This window comes from Cinclus cinclus, chromosome 1, assembly GCF_963662255.1.
Source record: "Cinclus cinclus chromosome 1, bCinCin1.1, whole genome shotgun sequence".
In the NCBI taxonomy this organism is placed as follows: domain Eukaryota; kingdom Metazoa; phylum Chordata; class Aves; order Passeriformes; family Cinclidae; genus Cinclus; species Cinclus cinclus.
Window position 1 is genome coordinate 106,259,618 of NC_085046.1, and position 23,342 is coordinate 106,282,959.

General features: G+C 40.9%; 1 protein-coding gene across 1 annotated transcript in view; it reads right to left on the reverse strand.

Annotated features, from left to right (window-relative positions):
- Positions 1 to 23,342, reverse strand: part of ZNF521 (zinc finger protein 521) — a 326,177-nt gene that overhangs the window by 220,503 nt on the left and 82,332 nt on the right. Inside the window, exon 6 of the mRNA XM_062512637.1 lies at positions 9,569 to 12,921. Coding sequence (XP_062368621.1) covers positions 9,569 to 12,921 — 3,353 coding nt within the window. The remainder of the gene's footprint in view (positions 1 to 9,568; positions 12,922 to 23,342) is intronic.

Genomic DNA, 23,342 nt, shown 5'->3' on the forward strand with positions numbered 1-23,342 from the left:
TTGCCACATTTAAAAACTGCATCTCTTCCCTTTGAGATCTCTAATTCTTTAACTCTCTCTTGGCCTTTCAAACTCAGCACTGAAGTGAAATACCTGTCAGAAAAGTAACTCTAAAACCTGGCAGCACACGGCTGTAGATTTATTTTCTCGCTCAATTACTTCATATTAGACTTACATAGTTTTTCAATACAAGCAGCTAAAAGTACTGTGAATTTGATTTGGGATCTAAAATGCAAATCTATTTCTTTCTGTCTTTCTGTCTGAGGGCTTGATTCTGGGTGAGGCTGAGTCTCTAAGCAGTACACATGTACGTGCTGAGCAGTGCTCAGGAATTTGGGGCTGACTGTGTCAGCAACTGGACTTTCTTTCAACATTCCCTCCCCTTTCTGTCCCCTTACATTGCACTTAAAACCAAAGAGAATGGCCAGCCTGAGACCATCTGAAGCCCTAGAGCTGTTAGCCCATCAAGAGGCATCCCAACACTCAGCATCTCTGTCAGAGCCACTGTGTGGCTACAGATATGGAGGAGGAACTATGACCAACACCACAATGATAATTCTGCAGATGAAGTGGCATCAAAGCACAAGTAATAGAGCTTGACTTGGCAGGTCTGAGACTCAAAGAGCTGATACTCTGAGTAAGCTGATATTTTTTCCTTTTAAGGTTGTTTTTTTTTTGCTGTTTTTTTTTTTTTAAGGCAAACTGAGACAGACCATCATTCAATAAAGCCACTACTTTCTTTACCAACAATCAGCAACAGATGTAGCCCAATAAAATTAATAGTTTGCAAGTATGCACAAGAGAATACTCTTGTCTCTTTTCTCCATCACAGATTTTGCAAAAGCTCTCTGGATTTTAACAAAAAGGCTAAATCAGGAGCTTTTTATATAGCTTTTTTCTTTTTTTTTTCTTTTTTGCACTTTAAACACTACAACTTCTTTTCTCCCACTCTGTGGAGAATTAATGCTGATTCATTTCACTTTCCAAAGTGTGACTCAGGACCCTCCCCCTGCCTTTAATTGTCCACTTTTAACTCAAACTGAATTCTGCACTGTTACTTACCAAGATAATTTAATCCTACAGAATAGAATTTGTGCTCAAAAATATGCAACATTAATATTAATGTACAAACAGAAATATATTACTCATACATAATATATAAGAAATTAATTTTCATTGAAGTATCAAGAGAAGGAGTAAACCCCTTAGATCCTTCTTATGCAATTAGCTCTGCACTTGGGGAAGTCAATGGGACTTCACAAATGAAGGCTTCACACGATAACATGGGCAAGACTGGGGTTTTAAAAAGGCACTACAAAATATGCCGTGAACAGAGTCCTACAATCATATTGCTGTGATTTTAGTACTACCCTCTATGGATACACTTAGGCCACATCAACGTTAACAAATATACTGGTAGCATCTGAGCTGGCACACAGCTGCTGACACTGCAATGATGCTTGACTGTGTGCCCAGTTGAAAAACCTCCACTGGGGCAGTGCAGCTGCCCAAGGAAGTGGTGTACCAGCAAAACAAGCACTCTCCTCATCCAGTCTTCAACACTACCCACAATCATTTGTGTCTGTTTCTTTTTTTCCAGTTAAGACATTCTTTCTCTCTTCTAAGGGAATGAAGTAAACTTCACTAATTGCCTCTGTTCTACTTCATAATCTTTTGCTTTCACATTAATACCAGCAGTTCCTCTTAGGTACATCCTGTCATAAGTTAATGTCTTTTTACATTGGGCTTCAGTCTACCATTTCCCTACCTGAAAAAATAGATTGCAGAATTTGTTTCAGAAGCAGAATGCCATACTTCTAGGTTTGAAGGACTTAGACCACTCAACCACCATCAGACAAACCAGCTGTGAGCATACGAGAAATGAGGACCTATGTTTAAGACTGATAGTTTGGGAAAATCACCAGGTGATGCAGACACTCCATACCTAGGCCTGTGAGAGAAGCACCAAGCAGCAGAACAGGATCAATTGCAAGTTGGCCACTGTCTGTGATGGTTGCAAGGAATTGTAAGCAGATAGCCATATTCCTATGGGTTTGCCCTAAACCTATTCCAGCCTTCAGAGCAGAAACCAAGAGGACTGTTGTAGCAGTGGTAAAGCAAACACAGAAGAAAATCTGGAAGCTTGAAATCTCAGATCATTCTTTGTTGGTGAACCACCGTTTCATACTAGAAAATGTAGAGGAAGGTGGCCTTCTAGATATGAAAAACCATTAGATGTACCTTTTTAGACAGGATGCTGTGAAACTTCTAAAAAATAAGCAAAAACCAGGAAATGTATCCCAACACAGGACACCAAAACTGTGGACATAGGATCAAAGGGGGAAAAATATTTCCCTTCTCTCCTACCATCCACCTTATTTCTGAGTACACAAGCAGCAAGTAACTTTGAAATGGTTGCATTTCTAAGTGGCAGTATTTCTAAGACACTCTTCAAAGGCATTCCACAGGCCTTAAAAATGATTCCTAGGAGTGCACATTATTATTGGTAGGATTGTAGTGAGATGCTCAGTATCAGGGAGGGCCCTGCCCTTTCATTCACTGACTTATGGAACCACATACCAGCGACAAAGGTTTAGCCACCAAGAAACTATAGAGAAACATCAACATACATCTGGTAGATGGGTCCAAAGGATGGGTAGAAACTACAGAAGAGCAAAATGGGTGAGGTTGATCTCTGGGGATCCTCTGGTCCAGTCCTCATTTTCAAGAAGGGCCACCTAGAGCCAGACCACGTGTGAGTGATGACGTGTCAGTATCCAGATGACGTGTGAGTATCTCAAAGGGATACACAACTTGTCTGGGTAACCTCTGCCAGGGCTTGGTTGCCCTTGCAGTGTTTCCTGATGTTCAGAGGGAATCTCCTGTGTGTTCATTTATCCCCTCTGCTTCTTGTCCTAGAAAGTCACACGGTGAGGGTGGATGTTAGCAAGAGACATCTCTGCTGTCATACCCAGCAAAATATGCTGTATAAAATAGTACAGGTCATATTTATCAGACGATTTGTAAATATAACGCAGGAAACAGTATAAATGAAAGATGGCTTTGTGAGGAAAAAAGGTACCTTACTGTTTTGAACCATCAGGCATAAGATCAGTTATCTGTCATGACAGAGTTCTGTCAGGTCAAAGAACAGAATCCTTTAACAAGATACTACATGTCAGGTGGTTCATTTTGTACAATTTCATGAAACAAGCAGTGCTGAGGCTACATACCCATTTTTAAATTAATGGTTAGCCCATTTTATTTCCCTCATGACAGAGTAACAAACCTGGGTGTTATGTTTGTTGTACAAGACAAAGTAATACACACACCATATATAACAACTTTATTGAGAAGTGGTAAAAACAGTTCTCATGTACAGTCACTTAAGATGCTGGCCTGTGAGTATTACAAAGAACAGATCTTACTTTCCTCCCATGTCTTGTGCTCACTTGACTTTTGCATAAAAAACATGTATAAATTTCAGCTACAGCCATCTTCCTAGTGTGGAGCTCTTAAAGGCTTCTCTCCTATTTGGAATCTATCACCTGCTGGGTCACCACTCTTCCCAAACATTTTAACAACTTCATAGGCTTTGAGATTACTATTAATCTATGATTTTTCCCTCAAACTGGCCAAGAGTAGTCGAAAAATAAGATGTAGAAGTGAGAGAATCCCCTAGAGGTATGCAAACCAGCAGACAAAAATATGTCATGATTTTCTGCATCTTGCTCCTAAAGATGATGAGACTAGAAAATTGTGTGAAATTTCCTCTTGTTTCTACCAAATTCTGAAATGAGAATACAAACACTCATCACTACTGTGATTTTCCTCTGGGGCTGTGCAGAAATTGTGGCATGCTACACCAGTCAGTTGGCCAGCAGGTACAAGTACAGGGAAAGCCCCAAGAGGATAGTGGGCCGCACAGCTGAGCTGTAGGAATATACACCTCATGGATGTTTTGTCTCATAAAGCTTTACTGAATCTACATTTGCCCTCTCAAGAGAACCTTAAGGACTTCATCCACATTCCCATGTCCCGCTGCAGTTCTTCTGTGTTTCTTCAAGCATGCATTCCACCCCCCAACCCTGGTTCATTTTACGTAAATCTTGGTTTAGCGCTCTTGAAAATTTTGGAGAATATGTTATCCTTTCATCCTCTCATGCGAAGTTTTCCACAGATGTGAAGATGCCTCTCCAAATTCCCCATCTGAAGCATCTGACAAATAACAAGACAGACAAACAGCATTAGATTTTAATGATCAGTGGACAGGAAACTAAGAAAATTCAGTACAATTTCCCCGCTTGCTTCTGTTCAGCAACTCCCAGCCAACATATGGCCTTCCTTTAAAAGACTGAACTCATGGTGTGTGTGAGGTAGGAAGTTTGAAGCTTAACTTTGGTAGGATTTACAGCAACAGGATAGCAATAATACTATTCTTGTAAAATTCAAAGACGACTCTGATAGCTCCCCACCAAAAGCGTTAAGACAAAGACAAGAGAAATGTTTAAGCTGGACCTTATCAGCCAATTCATGGCAGTGGCACTACCAGAAATTAAAGCATAGTGCAAAGTGGAGGTGGCCTACTGTGGCAAAAAAAACCCCCAGGCTAGCCCTTCCTAAGAATAGATATGGTCACATTTAAATAATACTTTCCTGAAGGCAATGTTAAAATGATGCTAGAAGACAAAACTGGTATTTTTAGTGAACTCATTTTGAAACTCCAGAAGCAGAAAATATGTTTGTCACAGATTCGTTCCACAAACTATTTCAAAGCCAAATCTTTGTGCCAGCAACAAACCTTCTTTACCTTTTTCTGTCCCTGGATCCAAAATACTGCATGAAAATCACTTGTTCTGGGCCTGGATTCACTGACAGGAAACCCAAGGCACTACTTATGTTTACATTACAAGTTTATGTGCTTATTCATAAAAATCCTGTAGTCAGAATGATCATCTTGGATTGCTGATGAGGAGGATTATTTTAATTTCTTTATGTATTTCAATTAAATGCATGGGTATTGATTTCAGTGCATTTTTTCAGTTAAAAGCACTGTGATTTATATTGCTAAAATGCTATTGCTTGCCCTGCCAAAAGCATGCATCTGGGAACATTTCTGGGCTGCTTACAGTCTTTTCTCTCTTCTTTCTATCTCTTACTGCCAGTGCATGCTGTTGAAATAAAACAGCTACTTCAAAAAGGCAGTTCCTGTTGTCTGTCTTTGTGGGTCTGGCAGTGTTTTGAGAAGTGGAGGAAAGAAGAATAAAATAATAGAATAATAGAATAAAAGTAGATTCAGGCCCCGTGAATAAATAAATAAAGAGAAAAAAATGTAATGATAAAAGAGTACACCTACCTGAGATCCATTCTTTTTCCCAGGGTGATAAAGTTTCTGGATTCATCTGAGGCTGGAGAAGTTGAGTTTCAAGGAGCCAACAGCTCTCCACAGCATCTGAATTTTGTGACCCCCATGTCTACAAGCTCATTGTCAGCCTACACTTTCACGGCTCCTTCCAGAACAGTGCTGTGGTGTGCCCGGTGTCCCCTGCTGTGACATGCCCATCCTGGCATACAGCTCTGCACAACCACAACAAGACAGAAGAGCAGCCCCAGATTCACTTATTCTGCTCTCCAGCTGGTGTGACAGTTGCCAGCTCTCTCCTTTGTCCAGCATTTTTGATACTCTCTGAAATAGTGAGTTTCTGCAAGTCTTTTGCCACACCTAAATATGCATCTTCACTCCTGAAATAATTTGGCCGTGTACTCATGTTGCTCCTTCTCTTCCCAAGACCAGAAAACCCAGAGCATTCTTGTATTATTAATGAAGTAATGTCTGCATTGCCACAGGTAATACAGTATTCACATGAGCTTCACATTCATGGAACAAAGTGATACAGAAGCAATTATACTTCTACTCTGAAAGTTACCAACAGGACCCCAAACTGAGTGCAGTTGCACACGTGGATACTCTAGCATAATTCAGGTTTTACCATTAAACTGTTGATGTAAGCTGCAGTCCATTCCCTCCTCTCGTGCCGACTAAGAAATAGACAATATAATTTATTGCACATTTATGCTGGTGTGATTCAGCAATACAGAAGTCTTGAAGCTTAAGAAGTGAGGGCACACTTTCTGCTAAGTCAAGAGCTCTCTCATTAGGTGCCTGACAGTGTATTAACGAGGAACAAGAGAGTCAAGGCCACACAGTTTTTCTTGAACAGATTTTCATCTTCCAAGAGCTCTACGAAATTATATTGCAAGTAAGCATGGAAATGCACTTTTCAGGATATATCTATCTTGTATTCTGAATAAGGAAAATTAAGCAGGGATGTTCAAACAGATTTGACCAAGTCAGCAAAGGAAATGAGTGGCAGCAAAAGGTCTAGTTCGCAATTCACCGGCCTACCAGACCTTCTTCTCTACTTTTAGACAGTAACTGTCACTAAGGTAGTCACCCTAGCCTAAAAGTATACTTGCAGTGTGATTCAAGATCTTTACAAGAAATCTATAACCAGCTGAATCCAGCACCATATCAAAGCTCAAAGATTAAGTTGCATATCTACACATTTTGGAGCTCTTTCAAAAGCTAGATATCTACAATCTGCCTCTTTAAGTCTGTGTGACAACTTAGGGGTAGTAGATTCAGCAGTGTGATGGGCTTAATGAGTTCTGACCTGCTCCTTGACTTGTTGTAACCAGTGATGAGCACTACTCATAATTTTCCATCCCAACCAGAAGGTAACTTTCAATGGAGATGATCCAGGTCAACATTTTTCACTCAGCAAATGGGGTGAGCCCAGCAGATGTCAGCTGAACACATTATACTCTGGTAAGGTAATTGCACCCTGTCGCATCACTGAGAGCAGACTAAAAAGGGAAATTTTATAGTTCAACCATGAGAATACTTGGCAAAGAAGCTAGGAGGTGACACTTCCAGTGTAATATTTTATACTAAAAAGGTATTTTCAAATATTCTTATCGCTGAAATCTATTACTGAGTAAAAAGGGGTATTCAGCAATATTAATGGTCTGGCAACTCATATATGCAATATACTTATTTTTCTCACCTTAGGAATCAAATATTATATATATATGTAGATTGAAATCTCAAATCACATGACTCTCAATAAAGCAAATGAAATTTTCATTCCATGATATTATTAATACTGTTTGTTGAAAATTTCTCCCAAAATTGCATGTTTAAGTAGCTGTCTTCTGCATCCCATTCAGTTCAAGAAACATCCTTCCAATGGAGTATGAAAGCCAGTGTCTAATAATAAATTTTCAAAATCCAATTTTTTTTTCACTGGTTGTGTTATATGCTTATGTTTTTACTTCCTCAGTCTGGACATCCAATCTACAGTTTTAAACATGTACACATTACCACTTTCTTGCATCACTAGAATTTGAACCAGTAATATTTGCTAGAAAAATTAATTATCTTTCAGGCTTTTACAAATGCGCATTTATGGTTTCCAGAACTACTAATGCTCTATCAGAAATTTGAAAGCTTTGTCCTCCCATGAGAAAAGACTCTGAAAGTCTACATTACTATGTGGACATCAGAACCATAGACACTGAAAATTCAGTTTACATTCTCAGAATGGAGGTGGGGAGCAAATGGTGATTGGAAGGAGACGAATGCTATTCACAAATGTGCAGTTTAAAAAGCTTTTTCATCTTAGATACACTTTTATATAAAAATGAAAAAGATTAAGAAGAGGAACGTGATGCCAATTAGAAGTATAACTAAGAACTCTGATTATACCTGATCTGAGTACAGGAAGATTCACTAATGACACTGAAGGTAACTGATCTTATAGCACCACAAAGGACCCCCAAATCTCTTTTTGTCTAGTTTATACAAGCAAGAGAAAGACAAGTTGGTAACATCTTAGCATGGTAACTGACTTAACATGATTCTGATTGTGTTTGAGCTAGCAGGAATTGGCTTCCAACATGACTGGGAAAAGGGATTTCATGTAGTCACCCGGTGCACGATGACAGAAACAGAAACCAGGATGACTCTGAACCTATTAAAAACATGCAGATGGTAATCCTGTGGTTCAGATTCAGCAGCAGTGGGACCATCAGTGGCCTAAAACACAGCTAATAAGAGCCACTCCTTTTCCCTCTTCTTTAAAATGATGGTTTTCCTTGGACCTCAGGTTCTCAGTCGAACAGCCTTCCGTAAATTCCATACCACGTCCCATTCCTCAGGTGTCCCTACCACCACCCAATGTGCAAACTGGAGATGAAGTAGTTATGAAAGCACAGGGCCTCTCCCTGGGAGGTGCATCCTGCCTGGTACTTCATCCTGAACTCTCAGCTTTTCATGGCACTCCAGCCTGTGCTACCTCGGTGTCCTTCTCCCACCCCTATCTTCATCTATGCTCTCAGAAGCTCCATAAATACCTACCCTTTGGTCCACATATGCTGATGTACCCTCACTCTTCACTCTCTGCCTCCCTCCTGCCTTTCAGTTTGCAAAACACTTTTAGATGACATGCTGAGAGATATCTTTCCCAACAGATGGGCTTACAAACAGGGAGTGAGGAAGGTGATGGAAGAGCAGCAGCTCCCTAGCCACAGGGTATCCTAACACATTCACAGCAATGGGTTGCACCATGCTCGTACCATTATAGGTTAAAAGCTTTCTTGAAACAAAAGCTGTTACTTAAAATTTGCTTGTGCTGTGTTTTTAGGCTTCCTGAATTAGAAGATGTAAAATACCATGCCTAAATCATAGTGCAAGATACCATGCTTAAAATATTGCCTCCAAGTTCTAATGGTAACATTTCTGAAGACAAAACAGATTTCCTTCCCTCAGTACACGACCCCCCTAGCCCCCGCCATACAGGTGTCATTACATGGTCACTGGTGACTGAAGAAGCAGATTACATCTTTCAAGAGTTTGACATGTGCTTTCCAAGTTATGCTGCCTGATGAAATTTCAGTCATCAGACACTAGGTGTTTCAGTGACATCAAAATATTCTTCATTAGGAATGGAAAGAAAAACAACAAGAAATTGCATCCAAAGGACTGATTTCCCAATTTACCTTAGGCTAGCATTGCACTTCTACTTAATCAAAATATGCTATAAGAGAGAAAAATGAAAGTCTACAACACAATTAATAAAACCCCCCTCAATTTGTTGCTCACAAATATTTTTTACAAAATCAACCCCTTATGCCAGCATTTTGGCTCACTGTGTCTACTCCTCTGTCATTAATGCTCTCTGCCGTAAGCACAACTCCTAGCTGGGGATTCCAATGTGTATGGGAGCTAGGATAAGATTCCAGATCTCAGTTGTGCTGGCATGAAGATAGGTCTCCTCAGTGATATAGAAGACAATATCCTAGGGAGACTGGAATAAGTCCTATTCCACAAAATTCAATCCAAGATGTAAGACATATTAAGAAGCAAGTAATTACTAGCTAATGGCTGTGGATGGAAATGTAACATGGATCAGCCTAAGCATTTCATGACAAGTGACAAGACAGCTCGAAAAAAGGGAGGTTTTTCCAAAAGGATGGAAGGTGTCAAGAGCAAAGAAAAAAGGGTTACCTCTTCAGTTTGGGAGGGGCTGATTCTAGGCATTGGAGATACTTGTGGTGTTTTCAGCTGTGTACTGTTGCTGTCTGGAACAAGCTCTCTGTGGATTGACTGAATATGATTTTGGAGTTCAGTTTCTGATTCAAACTTTACATTGCAACTAGAACAGCGAGTCTTCAGTCCCCCTGCCTTGCTTTTGTTCTCAATGGAACTCAAGTTCTCATTTTGGCCCATGCCTTGTCTGTTACTGCTTGAAGGGATGTTGACACTTGGACTACCACTTTTACTGAGATTAACACAGCTAGCACACAGACCATATGGCAGACCGTTGATGTCAAGTTTCACTAAATCCTGTTTCGAACGGAATTCCTTCAGGCAAGATGCACACTTGTACAGTTTCTGGAGATGCTGTGCACGTCCTGTGGACTGCACAGCAGAACCATTTCCAGTTTTCTGCATATGGAATGTGCCGTGGATTTTCAGTTCCAGCGTGGAGGTCACTGTCTGCATGCACACCACACAGCGGAACCCCGTCAAGGAGTTTCTCAGGTCAGGGTGCATTTGGCAATGCTCTAGAAATTCCTCCTCACTCTGGAGTGGCATCTTGCAAATCCTGCAGTTTCCAGTGTCCAGGCTCTTACTATGTGTGACCTTATGCTCAGTAAGAGTCAGAAGAGACGGAAACCTCTCGCCACAGATTGGGCACATATAGTGTTTCACTGGTCCCAAGTGTGTCTGCATGTGCTCTCGAAGCCCATTTTCAGAGAAGAATGTTCGAGAGCACACATTACACTTGTAATTCCCTTTAATGAGCTCAGCCTTTTTCTTCACTATGGCGCTTTCGCCAGGTCGAATGTTGTGGTCTCGCAGTTGATGATTCTGCAAGAGAGTCTCCATGGTGTAAGCTGCTCCACAAATGTCACAGCCATACATAGGCTCAGATGTGTCCACATCTTCTTCACTGCCATCGTGGCTGTTATGGGACTCCTGGCTATTTGTCAACAAGGTCTGGAGTTCCACTTCTTCTTTCTGAACTTGCTCAGATGCCCCATTTGTTCCACAGTTTGGAGCTTTTGTTTCAAAAACACAGTGCTTTTCCCTCAAGTGCTTTTCCAGCAAGATGATAGCATGGAAAGCTTTGCTGCAGAACTTGCAGTTGTACTTTTTGCTGTGCGTAGTGATATGACACTGCAGCTCCACCTCCGTACCAAAGGATTCACCACAGAAGATGCACTTATGTACTTTGCCTTGGTTCTCTAGGTGGTTGTGTTTCACATGAAGCTGTAGGTCAGTCTCATTGCGGAAATCCCAATTGCAAGATGTACATCTGTAGACCTTCTTCTCATTGCTGTGCTTCACAGCCAAGTGCAGCTGAATGGAGACTTTAGAGTCAAAAACCTCTTGGCACAAGGTACAGCGGAAGAACACGAATGTATGCATGTCTAGTAGGTGTTTCTGCAAGTCGTCCACAGACGTGAACTGCTTGTCACAGCTTTCACAGATGTAGTAGGTTGAGGTGATCATGAAATGAATCGTAACATGCTTCAGCAGTGACTCCTGATTTGGAAATTCCTTGTTGCACTGAGGGCAGGTCAGTTTTGGCAGGACAGTGTCAAGATGTGTTTTCAAGTGAGTCTGAAAACCATCCAAGGAAGTATACTTAGCACCACACTGATTACAAATATATTCCCCAGCAGGACGAGGAGGAGCACCTCCAACTGCCTGCATCATCTTTAAAGAGGTCTGCTCAATGGTTACAGGAGATAATGGACTCATGGCTCTGGACTTTTTCCCATTGTGGATGTAATTCAGTGCCAAAGGAATGTTCTTATGGTTCTCCTTGATATGCTTGTTCAGTTTAAGAACACTATTAAATATTGGAGAATTGGTACAGTAAGAACAAGAATATACTTCCACCACTGGGTCTTTTGGAGTTCCGAGCACAGGAGAACCAAAACGGGAACTGCTAAGATCACAATGGACTTGTCTAATGTGCTCTTCCAGAGAAGAATCTGTAAGAAATCCCATGTAGCAATGGGGACAAAAGAATGCATTACTGTCCTTAGCAGCAGGGTTGGCAAATCCATGAGAACACCGTATGTGTTCCTGAAGGGTGTTGAGGTCATTGAACACTTCAGAGCAGAAGTTGCACTGGTAGACCATGGCAGGCATGGTAGAAACAATCAGTGCTGGGTCTGGAGCTTCATGGACCTGCTTAAGATGTTCATTCAGATTGTAGAGAGATGGCAATACCTCCAAACAGTACTGACAGATATGGGCTTGTTCGGGTTTATCTAAATGCATAGTTTTCAGGTGTATCTGCAAAACTGCAAGGCTGGAGAACAACTGTTTGTTGCAATAAATGCAGCTATAAGTAACTTTTGCCTGTTTGTTTGAAGGACCAGTGATATCTGGCACTTGCTGAGCTGCCCGCTTCCTTCCACGACCTTTTGGTATAGGAGGAGCCGTTTCCACCATTGTTGAGCTATCCACAGAGAGATTTGAATCTGGGGTAGTGCTAGAGACTGATGTGTACCCCACAGTTACCAAAGATGGGCTGTTGCTGTGGTTGCATGACTCTGGCTGCTGGTGACTGTCCATGTGGCTGTACAACTCCTCCACAGTATGGAAGTTCTCAGAGCAAATGCTGCATGAATTCTTCTTCTCACCATTATGAGCCTGCTCCATGTGATTTACTAGGGACGTTTCCTCTACAAAGAGTTCATGACAGTAAACACACTGAAGAGCAGATCGATCTTCATTAGGGGAACACTCAGGGTGACATTCTGCAATGTGCTTCTGAAGATCTTCAGGAAAATCAAAGCCTTCTTCGCACTGACTGCATTTCTGAGTGTCTTTCATTTTCCAGTCCTCCATCCGGGAAGCGGACTGGGAGCCATCTTTGTTCCTCTCATGAACCTGCATGTGTCCATGCAGTGAGCTAGATGACAGGAACCCACGCCTACAAATGGCACACTTATATGGCTTGTTGGACGTATGAGTCTTTAAGTGAATTTTAAGATGATCGCTCCTTGAGAACGCCGCATCACACTCACTGCAGTGATACTTCTTGTCTCCCGTATGAAGCTTTATGTGGCGGTCCCTGCTCCGTTTGTGTTTGAAGAGACGGCTGCAATATGTGCATTTGAAAGGGAGCTTGTCACTGTGACTTTGCTCGTGGTGCTTTAAGTAGCTGAGGCGGCTGAACGATTTGTCACAGAACTGGCATGGATAGGGCAAACCTGGGCCTCCCTCCTCTTCTCCAAAATCACAGCCTTCTCCATGGCTTGGGGAAGTCTGATCCTTGCTAGAAGGCGACGATGCTGGCCATGAGCAAGAGGGGTCATCCTCAACATCCACTCCGTCTGAAATGAGAAAGAAACATGCCCACAAGCTTAATCCCAAGTGTCTAAAGGAGATAGAAAATGCATACGAATAGAGCAGAACTGCTACTCCTAAATAGCAAAAACATTAAACTCAGACTAGGACATTTCTTACACTGATATCCAACAGTTTCAAGACCACATTTATTTTTATCATACTGTAAAACATTAGAAGTTATTAAATAGTTCTGTGCCTATATTAACTTTTTATTGCTTTTTTTATCATTCTTTCTCAGTTGCAGGATATGTATTATACATTGACAGCTTTATTAAAATGCAGATTTTAATATATTTAATGTTTCTTTTGTATCCATTGTAAAATTATTTTCATATTATGTAAGCATCTGAAGAGACAAAGGAAAGAAGAAAATATTACAGGAATACTTTCAAATGAATACACTCAACCTACATACCTAATATTTACTGAAAAGATTTGCCCTGCTTTGCCACAGGTTTGTGGTATTTTTTTCCTTCGAAGTTGATTGTGAGCACAGGAAGTTTGTAAAGGCTATTTCTAAGAGAGACTTGGGTGTTATTCTAAACAATAATAGGAAAAATTACAAGGGAGGAACAGGACAACAATATAAACAGTGATGTTTGCTCTAATAAAGTGCAACCACATATTTCCAATAATGATACAATTCAGTTACAGAAAGCTGACAGCTGGATCATTAAATGTTCAAAACAATCTAACAAACCAACAACCAGGATCAAGGAAAATGGGAAAGTGTCACAAGGGTCAGCCAAGAACAGCTTTTTTTTTTAAGTTCAAGAGGTTGCCCACCATTTCTTCCTTTTTTGCAAAAGCCGCAGCCGGCTGAACTTCCTCAGTACAACAGAACCTGTACTGTGAGGTGATCATAGACAAAGCAACTTGTAAAAAACTGGAAACAGGAAAAATGATAAATGTTTATGGTAAAAGCTGAAAGATTTATGAGTTACCAGGAAAAGACAAAGCAGAAATGCTGGCCAGATAATGAATGGACTAGTTATCTATGGTATTACCTCATCTCTAAACAGGGCAAGTTGTAAATATTTTTTTAAGAGATGTCCTGTACAGGTTTTGCACCTTTTATTTTAAATGTAGATAACTATACTTCAATGATCATACTGATATTAACCTAAAACTTCTTTAAAAATATTAAAAGAATGTTTGAAAGGTCACTGTACATCAAATAATTCTATTCCTTTTCAGGAGCAATGCTTGAGGTTTTTTCCCTTTTAAAACTAAAACCGACTACAGTAACACTACAGAAAAAAGATATAATAAACCCCTTGAAAAATATCTATCTAAAGGTATTCTTGCAAAGCAGAAAGTTTCTTAACACCTTCAGCCTTCTCTCAAGAAATTTACTGCAATACAAAAGTCAGAGCTGGCCTATATTATATAAACAAATTCCAAGTCTGCTTACTTTAAGGTAAAGAGATTTCACTAGATTATCAGCCTCTTGCTTATCCACAGGAAACAGATGAGGATTCATTCCTTTCCTGCATCTAGAAACTGATGACAACACCATCTCACTATCAATGCCAGATGGCAACCATCTAACTCTGAGGAAACAACCAAACACCATTGCTGGATGCCTGCCCATTGACACAATGCTTTTCAGGATAACTTGGAAACTGCATGGCTTTTATCCTCTTGTTTACATCTTGGAGAGGAGGTTTTCACAAATTAAACACACCTTTCGCACACACACACATATACTATACATGTGTAACTACCTACATGTAAGTCTGCACTATTGGTATGTATTTAAATAACAAAATCGACCCCTGGCCTGAATGTCATGTTTTTGAACCAAAAACGATGCTGTTTGTTTATCAAAAAAATTGAAACATAAAAATCCTTCCTTCCAGCAAAAATGCAGTCATCTGCTAAAATGTTTCCCAATGTGCAGAGTTCCTCATTGTCATACACACTAAACAAAACCAGTCAGGTGAGTTTTTAAGATAGTACAATAATGACTGCAATATTCACAGGAGATATTTAATGTAAGTCTGTGTACTGCCCTATCTAATTGCTAGATTTGACTCTTAAGCTGGAAATTATCAAAATAGTGGAACAAGCATTTACAGAAAAATATGTTAAGGTTTTCTCCAGTCTTAAATTTTACATTAAATGCATCTTTCCACCTAGGTTGTTTAAATGGCAAAAACCTTTTGTTCTTTAAAAATCCAATATATTTCTGACATACACCCACTGATGGCAGATAAACAGGAATTTATGTCAAGCAACCAAGTGAAGAAAAATAGTCTGTGACTGCCTCGGCAACATATTTCGTAACCAAATTTAGTATTAAAATGTATATCCTATGGAGAAATGATATATTATTGTAAAAATGTTTAGAGGAATATATAGTAAGTGTTATAAATAGTGTACCATCACTGACATAGCAGTAAATCACTTCCTTTTTGTGGCCACTGCCTGCTCGGTTTTACCTATTATAAAATTATTCCCCCCGGTTCGTGGATCTCAGCAGGCTGTCGGGCTGGCAACAGGGTCAGGATCAAGCGTGGAATCTGACCACAGCATAAGCAATGGCAGCCCCTTTCCCCCACCCAATTCTTCTTGTTTGCCTGGGAGTCTCCTCAGCTTTCATGCAAGGGTAAGGAAAGCCGAGGGGGAAGAATGTAACTATAGCACAGAGACAGGTCTTACTTTCCAGCCGGCACATGGAAATGTGTGCCGCTTTGCCGTTGAGTTTTTTAATCAGAGCCCGTACTAATTATACAGAGAAATTCTCTTTGTGCAGAAGGGAGAAGAGCAAACCACTTACAAGTCAGACTTGTGTCCTTTTGACTTGAGAAGTGAAAATCTCTCAAGCTCAGAGCTACAGAAGAGCCAGCAAGGCAGGGGGAATTCCGCAGGCGGAGGACAACAGGATTTTCCTGAGTACAAGCCTAACAATGCCTCCAACACACTTTCCCGACTCCCCCTGCCCCCTGACTCCCCCTGCCCCCTGGCATGGTGGGGCAGGGGACAGCCTGTGTGGAAGAGGCACTGGTGGCTGGCCACATGCTCTGGAAGGAGGGATGCCAGGCTGCCCTCACACAAAGGGCTCCAAAGCCAAGCCCATCAGCTCTCAGTGATCCACAGAAAGGCTTTTTAAACCATCCTTCTGCAACAAGAGAAATGTTTCACTGCAGTGACTTTTGCTGTGCAAACTCCAGCCTGAACACTGGGAACATTGTGTGCAATGGATTAATGTGCCAGTTGAGCTCAGGGGCTGGGTAGGAATGGACATGGGAACAGCAACCAGGGTAACCAGCAGTTACCCTGGACTGAGAGGAGTTACAGCTACAGCAGGACATGAGTGATGGCAATCTTTGTCCTACCCTTTCCCTCAAGGATGTTGCCCTATAAAATTAAGGTGCAACCACTAAGAGCATCTCCCTCAGAAGGGCAGCAAAATGTGACTTGCTGCTTTGCACTGAGGCTACTCAACATGCACAGGCACAAGGTGAGCAGGCCTTGGCCCTCAAAACTGTGATGGAGGAGCTGAACTTAAGGTCTCAGAGTGAACCAGATGCTTGGGATGTAGACTCCACTCCAGATTTCCCAGCAGATCTCACTACAGAGCCAGCTCTGTGCTGTGGGTAAAGTTTGACCTGCTGTCGGGGTAAAGGGCTTCAAACCCCTTTTCACCCATCACTCTCAAAGAAAATGCAGTTTGCTGCTACTCTGCACACAGATGCCTGTATATAAATCTGTAGACACCTACACACTGAGCTACACGTCAACGTTACAAATCTGATCTTTAATGTTATAACAAGCTGTTTTAAAATACTCTGAACTAAATTCAGATGCACACATACAAGTTCCCAGGAGTGGTACACATCTATCTGGGGGCAGAATAGGGCACCAGGTACTTGACAGACTGTTTATGGACTTTTAAAATATATTTTCTCTATCGACCTTTTTTTTTTTCCTTCAGCACTCACTAAGTGCTACTTACTGTAAATGCCTTTTTTGTGTTATGGCAAGTATTCTGAGTTTCAATGTGATGCACTTAACATGTCCATGTAAATTTTTAATTTTTGGAACCAGTCACTTCACACTCGCTGACTCTAAGAAAGCTCTAGCACTCACAACCAAAAAACTTTGCTGAAAATCAGCTACAAGGCCTAAAAGTCTATTTAAAGATGCAAATGTGTGTGAATAGTTAGTGCAGATGTTTTTCTACACCAACTGTACTTGCTGAGTTTCACCATTTCCATAAAGCACATTAAAACAAGTGTGTGAACACTCTGAGATGAAAGTACCAAGCACTCCTGAGACTTCCAGTGGAAAGTAGAGCTGCCTGACTTTTCTCCAAGCAGACAGGAATGCCCATGATTCAGCAGCCTGAGTAAATAAAAGAGGTCCTTATTTCCTAATTCTGCTGGCTGGCCACACTGCAGCAGTCTCTGTGTTGCTGCCAAAGGGGATGCAAAACTGGAACTACACCCAGCAGCTGAAGGACTGTCTTTGTTAGCCAGCCAGGCCTTCCTGACCATCTTCTGGCAACAAAACTATCATATCCTGCAAGGAAGACCTCCATCTCAGGCTTGATAATTCTCTAGTCTGTCTAATAGGACAAAACAAGAAATTTTGCCTGGTCTGTGTTGGAGAAGGACAGCTGGAAACTCAGTTAGTAGCAGAGTAACACCTGTTCGGGAGTAGCCTTGGGGAAAGTGCTCACTAACACAAAAGTAAAGCAATACCAGAAGGAGTTATCCCATGAAATGGGGAAGGAAGGGGAAAGCACAAGAGCACAAAAGCACCTCTGTGGAGTTAGCAGCCAGGCAGCCACTCATGTGCCAACCCCAGCAGACGCAAGGTCTTAAAAGTGATCCCTGACTGAATTAGCATGAGTGCTTCAGAAAGATGTTACTTAGCCACCAGGAAGGTCTATGACATACACATGCTTTTGCTGAAGTAGACTTCAGGGCACTTGCTTCGTGGCTTATTTTTCTGTATGATTTAAACATGTTTTTGCTGCCACTAGACAAATGGCCACATTCCTAAAGCAAATGTCAGCTAACCTTTATGTGCCATAATACATAGGGGCCCTCTGATAGAACAGAGTTTACACGTATGAACAAATTAATATTTTCAATATCCTGTAAAGAGCAGTTTTCCATTTTCCCCATTTTGCTGCTCAAGTAATGGGCACAGACAAGCTGGAATGCTTTGCCTCAGGTTACAAATGTAATCTTTGTGAAGGAGGAAACAGAACCTGCATCACCCCAGTCTGAGCCATTCCTGCAAGAATAATTCTTTCTCCCCTGAAACACAGAGTTGGCAAAATTCTTAAAATGCTGAATTCGACCGAAGAGAAAGCCCAGCAGCTGAGAAGGACAGACAGCCCCCCAGCTCTGGGTCCTGCTGGTCTGTTCTCACTACTTTTCTCCTATAACAGCAATGGTGACAGAACTATCCCCCATCCAAGTACTAAATAGCAAGATTTCTTTAACAGGTAAAAAATAATTAGTTACATAGGATGATAATAGACACTAAAAATTAAAAATCAAGTACACCAGGCAGCAGCACATAAACCTGTGTACTCCATACTGCCACACGTACATGGATTGTGAATTCACATGTATGCATTTATGCCACGGGTTGTAATGTAGTTATTATTTGTTAACCTACCACCAGTCAAAGACCCATTCATATGCCAGTGCAGAGACTTGCACATGCTTACACACACCTATTGAAAAGAATGGAAAACTCATACAAATGTACAGCATTGCTAATTTACCAGACAGCATGCCACAAGGCACAACATGATTTGTAAGAAAGAAAAGACAAAATAGCAGGTAGGTAGGTAGGTAGGTCAGTTAACTGGATGTATGCTAAGGCTCCGCTGTTTTAAATCCTTGCATTTTTGTGCAGGTAATTGAGTGGAGTGGTTATTATATATCATATAGTTTAGTTGTAATGGCCATTTCAGGTTTTAGTGCTGGCCACATTTTATATTATTACCACCACTAATTGTCTGCAGGGCTACCCTGAAAATGAGATAAGGAATCTTAGGGGAATATGCAGGTGTGAATAAATAGCAAATGAAGAGGTTAGATATTGCTGAAATAAAACAATATTGCTGTGTGCTGAATAGATCTAAATAACTAGAAGATCAAAGGACAATGTTTAAGGATTAACATGGCTTCAGATGGCCTAACATACATGACACTGAAACAAGCTATAGTTTTGAAGTTTTTAATAGAAGTAGAAGGTAGGGCTAATCTTTAAAGCAATTTTAAATAAAATATACACTATTACATAACATTCTCTGTTTACTTTCAATAGAAATGTACACAGTTTTGGAAAAGCTGAAACTTTAATATAATCATCACATTTTTTTCACATCAGTGACCCCACATTAAACTCACTCATTTATCTCATAACTTATTAAATGGCTTGAAAACTAATACTCTGTAATGGGCATTCAAAAGAGAAATGTGAACTTTAAAAATTATTTATAATTTACAGATGTTTTTTAAAATCTATCAATATTTCAAAACTGCTTTGGGAGCACCAATTGAATGCGTTAACAGCTAGACTGCTGGGGGAGAAACATACAGGGGTTTCTGACCAAAAGAACTGAGACAGCTGGTAGGGAGGTTTCCCATTTTATATTTCATAATCAGAGGAAAGGCAGCTCTTAGAAACAACAAATAAGTCACTTTAATACCTCACAGGAAAAACCTGCTTGCTTTTATAAAATGCCTTTAATGCCTACATAAGTAGTTAACATTACTGTATTGCTCTCCTAAGGTAAGCTAAGGCTCCAGTTCCATTATGGCTTCTTCCGAAGACATATTACCATTACATATGTAAAGAGGAACATAAATGTTTTCCTTGATTGTTGCTTAAAGTTCATTTGAACTGACGGAGCCCAGTGAATCCCATCTTCCACAGCCAAATTAAAGAAAATGTAAGCAGTTCATATTCTGCTCCACCTTTCAAATCAGACACAAAACTCAATTTGCAGCTATAAGGAAACAGAGCTACCCTTCTTCTTGTTTGAGGAAGTTGGCATTTTATGCCTCTATAGGCAAAGAGAAAGCATAAGTAATTTTCCACACTCCTGTACATATAACTAATGACAGTCACCATCCTCACAGCTTATTATATTGCTTTACATAATTGGGAATCACATGTCACACAATTAATTTACAGGGGTTGTTTAGCTGCGACTGTACAAGCACTAAGCGATTCAAATTAGCTCATTTGTCCACTGCTTAAATGTGACAAATACATTTACCCTGTATTCCTTCCTTCTTAAATTGCTGTTTCTTTTAGTCATTGTTTTTGTTTGTTTGTAAGGTATGAGTCAGAGACCACCAGGCTTGTTCCATCTGAAGCTAGGGTCAGAAAAAAAACACCCTGAGAATAATTGCATTTAAAATCAAGATAATGGCAGAGCAAAAGCCCATTCAAATACTCCAGCAAACTTGTACATAATAATGATCTCCTAAGAACCTGTATATTAACAACCTTATGTACTAAAAGTAGGGATTCAGTCAATCAGGTTTCTGCTAGAGAGTAATTATTATAATTTATTGTGCCGATAACAGTATTTGTACTGCTTATTAAGAACAGCAAATGACTAGGGGATAACAGTTCAGAGTTCTTCACTGGACCCCAGTATTTCCTTCTGCCTTCTGTTTTTGCTGGGTTGTGCTCTCCCCCTGGCAACACCATGAATAGGACCAAAAGCCCTCTCCCTCCCTCTTCCCCCACACTGCAGCTCCTTTTGAAAGCTTCAGAGACAGCAGTCCCTGCAATGCACTCCCAGTCAAACTTCCAAGATATATAGGTATTAAAACAAGCTGACTGTTTCTTTCTTTCTCAGGTCACAATGTAAGGAGTGCGTCTTAAGTCAGAGAAATGTCATTATTTCTCTTTCCTTCCCAAAATCAAATGGTCCAGAAGATCAGGCCCTAAGAGCTGAAGGAGACCCTGCTTCACAGCTGCCCTCTAAGTCCCCATTCCCACACAGCTGCAGGACCCTGCAGAGAGAAAGGCAGGCTGTCAAAACGTCCCTAGCTGGAGGCTCAGACAAAAGATGGAGCCTCTGGGTGGGATTTGCAAGCAAAATCCCCTGAGATGACAAACATCACCTTGGGTCCTGATTTGAGTATCTCCCTTCTTTCAGTTAATCCAGAGTTTAATCGTGAAGGTCCCCCATTTTTCATCATTTATGCCTGTCCATCCCACTTGTGCCTGCATTTCAACCACCCCAACTCTTTGCCTCATTGCCTTTAGATCAGAACAGCAGCAGCAGGACAGTTAGGAGGGGGCTAAACTAGGAAAGAGAAAAGGAAGACAATACATGGAGAAGCAAAAGAAAGAAATGCAGGGCAGAGAGAAAGAAGGGAGTCAATAATTGCATCTGAAAGAAACCCAGGCAAAGATATCTAAAAATCTTTCCAAGGAAATGGAAAGTAAAAGGAAATTAACATCAAGTGAAAGCAGTGTAGGCAGTTAACGCTTTCAAAAACACATCAGTGTTATTTTACAGTGTGCTGGAATTAAATACAGTAAATAAACACAGAACTGCTTATTTCTTAGAATGACAGAAATGTGGTGGAGGTCTTATTTACACAGGTGAAAACTCCTGGACCTAGATCTGCAAAGGGACCTAGGTGTCTCCAGGAGCCCAAGAAGCAAAGAAAGCAAGATTCATGGGGCCCTGGGGGGGAACCAGGAAAAAGGTCTGCAGCCTCACAGCTTGGGCACTCAGCTGGGAAAGGGGAGTACTGGGGTCTTTATACATTAAAGAGGCACTGGATAAAAACAAAAATAAACTGAAGCATGAGTTCCAGACTGCAAGAACCCCTGGACTAAATGAGCATACTTCTCCACAGGGTAACAAGTTCCTTCTCACGTGTGCTCCTACCAGTTCTATGAAAAGGATACTCTTTCCTTCAGCAAGCCCAGCTTCCAGAAAAAGGGACCTTTGGGCAACTTAAGACCCTCTGCTCAGAGGCAGAAAATGTGGCTCTGAATCCCCTCAGGATACTCAGAGAACTGAATCAAAGGCCTCATGCCATGTAATACTTTACCTGCATGGCCCCTAGGTAGGGAAGACAGGAACACAGCACATTCTGCTGAAAGTGCCAAACAAGCCCTGGCTTAGTATGACATCCTCCATGCAGCAGGCTGATCAAAGGCAGTGGGTACCCAGAAGCTCACACTAGGATGGTTTGCACAAACTACCAAACCACAGCAACCTGAGAAATTTGCATGAAAAGAAGAGGTGCCTACCATAGTGAGGTAAACCCAGAGAAGTAAGTTTTGGATAACAAATTCTGTTTAGCTTCTTATAGTCCATCTATATCCCATTTTAGGCTCTCTTCTTTTAGATATTAGTGCAGATGTGCTGCACAGCTGCTAAAAAGATGTCCTGGAGCAAAGGTAACCTTGTTTTTTCAACAGGATCACAGAAAAATGCTTACAGCAGCTCTAGTGCAGCAGAGTCACACAGGGGCAATGCATCTAGGGAACCTTTTCAATGCAGTCAAAATGCTGTGTAAGACAGTCCTTTATTCCTGACCCTCTTTTTCCCCAGGTTTGCTTGAATTGAAACACATGTGGATGTCTATGCTATGGGACAGGCACAGATTGTGCCTAGCTTCCATTAATATACAGGTGGTCTAGCCCATAAGGGAAACCTAACAAATTTCCCAGTTCACAGTGCTCAGAAGACCAAATTGTACTATGAAGATGTCACATGTAAACTGTCACACCTACCGTCTGCTTATCTTGCAGAATATCTGTTCCTCTGTGTGGAATTTTGCAAGGTAAGAGTTGCATTTAAAGTAAGTATATGCTTCACTCAGTCTTTTCATGTTAATACAGGTTTATTTGGGTGATTAAATTATAAAAAAGACAGGTGAAATTCTTTGTAAAAGGCAGAATTTTCCTTCTCTTCTGTATAATTTCTATTCACCAAAGTCTGCTGAAATGCACGATTTCGTGTCTGAAGTAGAGGCCTCTCCAAAAATAAAGAGATCTCCACTTTGTTAAAACCTATATCTTAAACAACCCTTTGTAGCTTCCTCAGTGTAGAATGGAAGCCTGGTGTTAAATACAGTAAATTAAGCCTTTTGCTGTCAGGGCTGGAAATAAGGGCAGAGCAGAATAGCAGCTGGATTTGAAATTATTCTTTTTTTTTCTTTATTGGCTTCATTTACATCCTGTCTAAGGTCTTCTGAGCAGCTCAAGGTGTCTTATCTCTGGCTACCAGGGGGTATTTTGCAGTCAAAGCAGTTAAAGTACTTTCTCTCTCTCTCTCTCTCCTTTTTAAGGCCATCTTATCAGACAGAAATCTTCAGGCTGAGGAGAACCTATACTTATCAGTCTGTACACTCTATTGACAGCTCAGTGCTTCGAGGGACAAATGAAAGCT